Source organism: Pygocentrus nattereri, chromosome 20 (genome assembly GCF_015220715.1).
Source record: "Pygocentrus nattereri isolate fPygNat1 chromosome 20, fPygNat1.pri, whole genome shotgun sequence".
NCBI classification, from domain to species: domain Eukaryota; kingdom Metazoa; phylum Chordata; class Actinopteri; order Characiformes; family Serrasalmidae; genus Pygocentrus; species Pygocentrus nattereri.
The window spans coordinates 35,770,657-35,778,680 of record NC_051230.1 but is presented as its reverse complement, the minus strand read 5'-3'; the positions used below and the strand labels follow the sequence as shown (position 1 = coordinate 35,778,680).

Here is an 8,024-nt window from a genome sequence, read left to right as displayed (position 1 = left end):
TGCTGACAGGCTGGACGTCTTTCACTTCTTTTTAGGAACATGTGATGGTCCGATACCTGACCACAACCTCCAGCTTCCATAAAAACATCACAAGTAAGTGTTTTCTTTAAGCAGGCATTTGAAGGTCTTACAGTAAAGTAGGAATCTGACTGCAGCTCTTGACTGATGGTTCTTACTTTGCTTGGTGTTTAAGCTGAACACAAACTGAAACAGTCCAAACTGAGAAATCATCACATCACACACATTTAACAACAAACAGAATGCAGTGATTTACAAAACTCAGACCCACATTTTATTCACAATACATTCAGAACACACGTCAGATGTTGAAATGTAAGACAGTCGACCATTTCAGGAAGAACATTAACTCGTTTAGAAATTCATGACAACAGCAAATTTGAATCCATTGATTATAATTGATAATTGTAAACAAAAAGGTTTCAAGATGGTTCTTCTACTGCACCAGGCAATTGGCTGTAACAATAGAAGAACGCTGTTTGGTTCTATATAGAACTGTTTTCTCAATCAGTCTGTAGAACCCTTTCATGAGACAAAGGGTTCTTTGAATGATCATGGTTCTACATAGAACCGTTTTCTGTACAAAAGAACCACTGAAGCACCATCTTCATTGAGAGCGCGCTTCTATGACCTACGAGTAGCTCGGGCAGTTTGCTGTGAAGTCCCTGTAGCTTCAGTATGTAGTAAGCTGGGTTTACGGGGTTAATCAGGAGGATCTAATCCTGCTTCAGTAAACAGAACACACTGGAAAGATCATAGACACACACACAGAACGGCAGGGGTGAACTTGGGAAGAGTGGTTAACTCTGTATGTCACTCCTAAAGGGCCCAGTGGTGAAGTGGCTGGCAGGAGTTTAACACCTGACCTTCCTCACTGCTTCATTCTAAATGAATACGACCGGTCATTTCAAACAAATCGGACTGAAATGTATAAAAATAAAGACGAGGGCTCTTAGTTTTACGTACCACTTCACCATGACCTGAATTAAAACGGTACAAACAGAACGTGTAGCTTTTATTTGCCTTTTTGCATAATGTAAATTAAAGAGCTAATAATAATAATAATAATAATAATAATAATAATGTCTCCTTCCAAAACATGAAGATGCAAGATTCTGCTTCTCCCTCTGATCTCAGTCTTGATCGTGCCTGTTCTACTCAGATCTTCTACAAGGTACAATAACACAGATTTTCTGTGCACATCTTTTATCTGTCACACATTGATCTACAGTCTTCTATTACATCCTTGATCCCGGAGAACCCCTTAGAACAGCAGTTCTAGCTCAGTGAGGCTTTGTCAATGAGCCTCTGGTGGAAAATTTATCAAAATAATTGTTTTATTTTTGTTGTTGTTACTGTTTAACACTAGAAGTCCCAGAGAGGGGTCATTTAACATTTCTACCTCTGGAACCCAGAGACGGGTCGAGTGACCTGAAGGATGTTAGCTACATCCTATAATCACCGTCTTTTGTTCTGTAAATAAGGCCATTACTGTCGCACCACAGGAGGTTGTTGTTTGCCATTGAGTTCAGCTATTTAGTTTCTAGTTAGTTCTATTCAGTTTATTGTATTTGATAATATAAAGATTATACATTTTGTATTTAGTTTAGTTTTATTTGAGCAAAAAAGCAAACAATGAATTATTTATTTTTTTATTTTAAATAGAGAATTAGAAATTTTACAGCAAGGTACAGCTGTGAGTAATGACCAGAAGCATTTGTGTCAAGAGGACTGAAATTTCAGCGTGAAATATTTAAGAAAAACTCTTGTTTCCATGCTTTTTATTTTTGTTATAAAAATAATACAAAAAACACCCGTCTCTCCTGCACCCCAGTGCATGCCTGATAAAGCACATGTGCATTTAGTGCTGCCATGTCAATCATGTAGAACACGGCGACTGGCCATCTCCGTGTTCCTGCACGCAGGCTGTACTCCCGCATTTGGTCCATTACATCCATCCTGCACTTTGTGTTGCTGTATTGTGTGACCGTGTTTGGCTTCCTTTTGGTGGTATCCTCAGTCTCAACCACACTGTGCATGCTGCTGAGAATGTAGACGACCTTCTTCCGTTTGGGTGCATACACTGTCACTTTGATTTCAAGTCGCAAGCCACCCAAAACTTAATACCAAACTTGTCTGGTTTTGCTGCACTGTATTGCAGAAAACAGCAGCGAGTCTTTGACGGGAAAAGCTGTTCACCAATAGTGATGTGTCGACCAGGGCTGTAGGATGCGATGCAGTTGGTGACAAATGATCTCCACACATCAGAGATTGCAGCAAACTTATCGGTCTCCGCTCGCTCACTGCGTGTGAACATGTCATCAAAGCGTAGGTGTTGCATGATGTCTTGGAAGCGGTTTCGGGCCATAGTTGCAATGATCCTTGGGTTTGCAAGGTTTGCTGACCAGCTGTCACGTAGTGATGGAACCTTGGTCACCCCCCTCAAGATAATGACTGAAATAAATGCCATTAGTTCTGGGAGATCCATGAACCAATCCACCTGCTCCGTGTGACGTGCATGTTGTGTCGTCCATTCTTGAATGCTACGAAGCATGTCAAGAGTGATAAAACAGAGGAAGCTCTGAAGGCGACTCCGGACACTAGCTCTTGGCTCTCCATCTGTAGGGTACGGTTCTATTGGGGTGAAATGGAGACGTTTCCCCACTTGTTCTTCACGCCACACTGTACCATCTTTTGCGGTCTCTGTCGGCTCACTCGCCAAACGAGCTCTCTTTTTTGGTAGAGAAGGAGTCTCCTCATCTGCAAGATAAATAATTAAAAAGTAAACATTTTGTTTTGGTTCTAAATAAAAAAGATAGTCAGAAAATGGAAATAGGTAATTTGAGAAATCTAACCTGAAGACAGCTCAGAGTCCGAATCCGGTTGAAGGACCATGTCTTCTCCATCTGAGTCACAAGGGTTGGTGTTACTGAGGATCCGTTCCAATGCCTGTTGAGTGGTGAACCTTCTCTGCATTTTGTTTCTTGTGAACAAAATAGCTGAAGCAGTCACCTATTTATCCCCCACAGCACAAAAGGTTGCATGCAAATTTGCTAAGGTGTTAGCAACCTTATGCATGTCCCCTGCACAACAATGCAGCTGGGGGGTGGAAAGACACTCAGGAGCAACTTACATTCTTTTGCTTACACCCTGCAAGGTTTGCAAGAGGTTGAGGTGGATCAACACAATTAATTTGTTTTCTTTTTCTAAACTGTCATTTTGAACCCACTTCTTCCACATCTTTTTAAAAACTTTTGCATATTTCTTGAAACAGATTGTATGTTTTGCAAACTATATGTACTTTTGGCAAAATGACCTGTATAATGCAGCACAACATCACAGATCAGCAGCGAAAGGTCACATCTCCCCCATACACTTTATGTATGCTTCAAAACAAAATGTGTGTTTTATACAAATTGTCAGTTCCCTCAAAATGCCCAAAGAAAGTCTCGAGCTGTGTTCCACATGGTGTTTTGGGAATGTCACCTCGGTTTCAAGAAATGAGCCAAACCAATTGAAAAAAAAGATCAACTTTAATTTAAATCAACTTTAATTTGTTCAAAATGTGCACCACCAGGCCACCATGCTCAGGACATGCCCCCTCCTTCTACCTAACCATTAGAGCACTATCAGTCCTCTTTTGGCATGCATAGGCTTGCAGGTAACACACTATTCAACCTACCCCCAGCTAATCTATATTTCTGTATTTTGCTAGCCAGCATGGTCAAACAGTTTTCAAATAATATTCATATATACATACATGTAACAATGTAGAGAAAAGAAAGAAGGAAATGGAAGGGAAGAACAGGAGAAGAAAAAGCAGGTGAAGAAAAAGGTAAAATTAAAAGAATGAATAGACAAAACCTTGTATTTTTTTGTAAAGAAAAAGAAAAGAACGGGGAAAGAATATGTGAGCATAAATTATGTTGAGTAATAAAAAAAACGTATTGGACGACCAAAAGAAAATAAAAAGAAAGGAATGAGAAATATTTTTTCATGTTTTTGACTAAGGACTAAGATATGAAGTAAATAGAATTCAAGTATATAAAGTAAGAAATGCATACATGTAAATTGCAATGTGTCTATTGATGTTGTGAGATTTTTTTTCCTGTGAATAATCTTGCTGCCAATTCCTGTATGTTTCTTGAAACAAGCTCACTCAGGCCTGTCTGTAGAATTTGGGCAGAGGGGGATGAGAGGTGTTTGTGTGTAGGCAGGCTGTGGGTCCCCCTGCAGATTCCTCAGGTAATGGCCACATTTACAAATGAAAGGATGCTAATTGGAGCCATCAGAGTCATCAGTTTGGACTAAGGACTTCAGGGGGTAGGTTGAAATCTCTGGGACTTCTAGTGTTAAATACCAGTAGCCCCTAACTGCTAAACTTGGATCAAATTAGTTTGCCGTATCATCCTAAATGTATTTTTGGCCATTCCTCCATGGGGCGCAGAGATGGGGCGGCCCAGAGCTGTTAAAAAAAACAAAAACAAAACAGATGCGACCCTGTAGCTCATCAGTATGACCTGCTGTTATGCTGACATGTCTTAGACAGGAAGTGGTGAACATGCAGACACTGGGAGGACGGCGATGACCTCTCAGCTGTGCCGGTTACGGAGCTTCTGATTTTCTCTCTTCAGCTGCACAATCTTCACAGCCAGTATCACAATCCCAGCTACAAGTACAGCAATCAGTACACAAATCCACGCTGGTACAGCAGCTCCTTCACCGGTGTCCCGACATGGCAGGTCATCTACAAACAAAACACACAGACTTGTAATACAGTACATTTGGACTACAGCTTGACCCACACTGGACAGTTGATTTCACTGCCCTTTACTACAAATTTGACCATCTGAAGTGCTTTTGCAGGTCACCAGCTAAATCGGAAGTGACGGATGGTGTGGACTGTCTGGTGTTGTGAGAGGACAAATGAGCCAACATTTAACCAACCTTTGGAGCTCCCGAGTGATCAGAGGACCTCATGAGAGAACATGATTATACTATCAATATTCATGAATATCTTATGACTCAAATCTTGTAGAGTTAATGAGGCAACAGCCAATTAGAGAGCTAGGAAAGAAAATAGGGAAATATCTGAAAGAGGAAAACTGATTTTCAGCCAATTCGGTCTGCAGTCCAGTAGTTGAGTGTTCACATTGCTGCTTTCCTTGATGTTGCCCCAAAGTAAATGCACTATATGGACAAAAGTATTGGGACACCTCCACGTTACACTTACAGGAGCTTTTTTTGAATCCCATTCTAAATCCATGGGCATTAATATGGAGCTGGTCATCTTTTGCAGCTCTAACAGCTTCCACTCTTCTGGAAAGCTTTCCATAAGATTTTGGAGAGGGTCTGTGGGAATTACTGCCCATTCATCCAGAAGAGCATTTGTGAGGTCAAACACTGATGTTGGACAAAAGGGTCTGGCTCACAATCTCTGTTTCAGTTCATCCCAAAAGTGTTGATAGGCATGAGGTCAGGATTCTATGAGGGCCAGTCAGGTTCTTCCACACCAAACTGACCCAGTCAGGCCTTTATGGAGCTGCTTTGTGCACTGGGGCTCAGTCATGCTGGAACAGAAAAGGTTCTTCCCCAAACTGTTCCCACAAATTTGGAAGTGTACAACTGTCCAGAATGTCTTGTTCTGCTGAAACATTAAGATTCCCTTCACTGGAACTAAGGGTTCTAGACCAACCCCTGAAGAACAGCCTCATCCGATCCCTCCTCCACCGAACTTTACAGCTGGCGCAGTGCACTTAGGCAGATACCGTTCTCCTGGCATTCACCAAACCCAGAGTCGTCCGTCAGACTGACAGACAATGAAGCCGATTCACCACTACACAGTTTCCACTGCTCCAGAATCCAGTGCTGGTGCTTTACACCACTCCATCCGACACTTAGCCTGGTGCATTATGATCTTAGGCTTGTGTGCAGCTGCTCTGCCATGGAAACCCATTTCATTAATATCCTAACACACAGTTCTTCTGCTGATGTTGCTTCCAGAGGCAGTTTAGAAGCACTGTGCCCTTCAGCACTTGCTGGTCTCACTCTGATGGTGGTCTACCACTTAGTTGCTGAGATGTTTCTCCTAGATGCTTCCATTTCACAATAATAGCACTATGACCAATTCTACTACCAGTGTTTGTCTATCAAGACTACAAGACTATGTGCTTGATTTTATCCACCTAATAGCTGAAACATCTCAACACACACACACACACACTTTCTAAGCCGCTTCTCCCTCAGGGTCGCTGGGGGTGCTGGAGCCTATCCCAGCGGTCAAATAGTGTATACATAATGAGTGCTGACCAGGGAATGAGGAAAAAATAGAAGCTGATAAAAAAGGAAATTTCATTCTACTCAGCAGGGATGAACCGTGAAGAGCAAGTCGTGAGATTTGATAACGTGTCTTTGGGAGAGGGGCTGGAGTTGCTCACTCTCAGAGTGAGGAAATGTAACGTACGTTAGACAACAACTGAACGTAGAGTTAGATTTTTTACAGTACTGCTTGGCTGTATCTTACTCTCAATATGATGTTCAGCCCAGTTGCCCAGTGGTCAACAGTGTTGATTCTAGTGCAACCATTTGATGTGACCAGCCGAAGCATAACCAAAACAGTGACCTTTTGAGTGGAGGCGATTTCTACATTCTATAACGAATAACGTAGTTTGTGTTTTAAACACATTTTGGTAGTTTAAAGTATTTAAACCATATTAAGGTCAAAATACCTTACCAGTCAGGGAAAATGAAGAGATCCTGACTTCCTTTTTGCCACTTTCACTGCTACATTCCATCCTCATTCGCTGAACAGTGGTTACTGAATAATAATGAACTTTCCAATGAAGAACGTTTAGCTTATGTACACAAAGCACAAAACAAAGAACCTCTGTATTCGGTTCCACCTTGGTCAGCTTACAGACCACCTCAGAACATTGGAACTCTTTAGGAAAATGCCTGTGTTGAAGAGAAAAAACCTTTCATACCTTGGACGGTCACTGAGTAGGAGCGGAAAACCTCTTCATTCCTGGTGGCCATTGTGGTATAAACCCCGCTATCAGACGGCTTCATTCCACTCAGCCGAAGAGCTGCCGACACTCTCTCTTTATATTCAGGTTTACAGTCTAGTGAGCATCTGTCAACTGTACAGATCTGACCACTGGATCGATTAGCTGCACCTGTGCCGATATAAAGCACCTTCACTGCATCTGATACGTCCAAATCCAGGACCAGAGATTCACCAGGCTTTTTCTGAACTGTGCTGTTCAAGCCTGAGGAGAAAAACAGTCAGGAACCTTTTCATCCACTGTGTGCAGTTCTGTCAGTAATGATCAGTGAGGAAAGCAGATGGACACTTACGTTCGATCTGAAGCTTCACATCACAGAGATCTTTATCATCACACTGACACGTGTACCAGCCTCTCTTAGTGAAATCAGCATCAGTGATGTTGAGAGAGAAATCTCCCTTCAGGTACTGATCATGGATCATCTGATATCCCTCCTTCACTGATCTACATGAACTCTGATTACACTCAGCCAGAGGATCAGTGGATTTATGTGAAACAGTCCATCTGACCAAACCAGAACATCTGTCAGAGCAGGACAGAGTAATAGAGTCATGAAGCTTCACCGTCACTGGAGGAAAAGCAGATTCAGACCCTGAAGGAGAGAATCAGAATCAGATTCGGTGAGAAAGAGCGTGAAGAGTAAATGTGTAATAGTCATCATCATCATCATCATGTACATTTAAAGTATATTATTAGATCAATTTTTTTAGAGTGTTTAAAAAGAACAGCTAGTTCTTTTTAAATGAACTGAACTGAGTCTGCATGGGAAAATGACTGTAAATGACCTCCGTGAACTATAAAGAGGACTTTCTCATTACTTGGCTCCACCCAGCAAAAACCGAATGCAGTCAAATGGTGTGTTTGAAAGAGCAGCGGAGAATTTTCTGAATTCTCAGTTTGGTTCATTCTGGGGGCCGCTTAGAGGGTCCGAGGTCATTTTCT

At 41.8% G+C, this 8,024-nt stretch overlaps 1 protein-coding gene across 2 annotated transcripts in view; it reads right to left on the bottom strand.

The window, feature by feature from the left end:
* Positions 1-3,530: 3,530 nt before the first annotated feature.
* The window catches only part of LOC108414602, a 6,298-nt gene continuing 1,804 nt past the window's right edge, over positions 3,531-8,024 (bottom strand). For both annotated transcript variants that reach the window (XM_037531326.1, XM_037531324.1), the window contains exons 4-6: positions 7,375-7,674; positions 7,002-7,286; positions 3,531-4,765 (exon numbers count right to left, since the gene is read on the bottom strand). In XM_037531326.1, the coding sequence (XP_037387223.1) occupies positions 4,611-4,765; positions 7,002-7,286; positions 7,375-7,674 (740 nt within the window). In that variant the 3' untranslated portion in view covers positions 3,531-4,610. The remainder of the gene's footprint in view (positions 4,766-7,001; positions 7,287-7,374; positions 7,675-8,024) is intronic.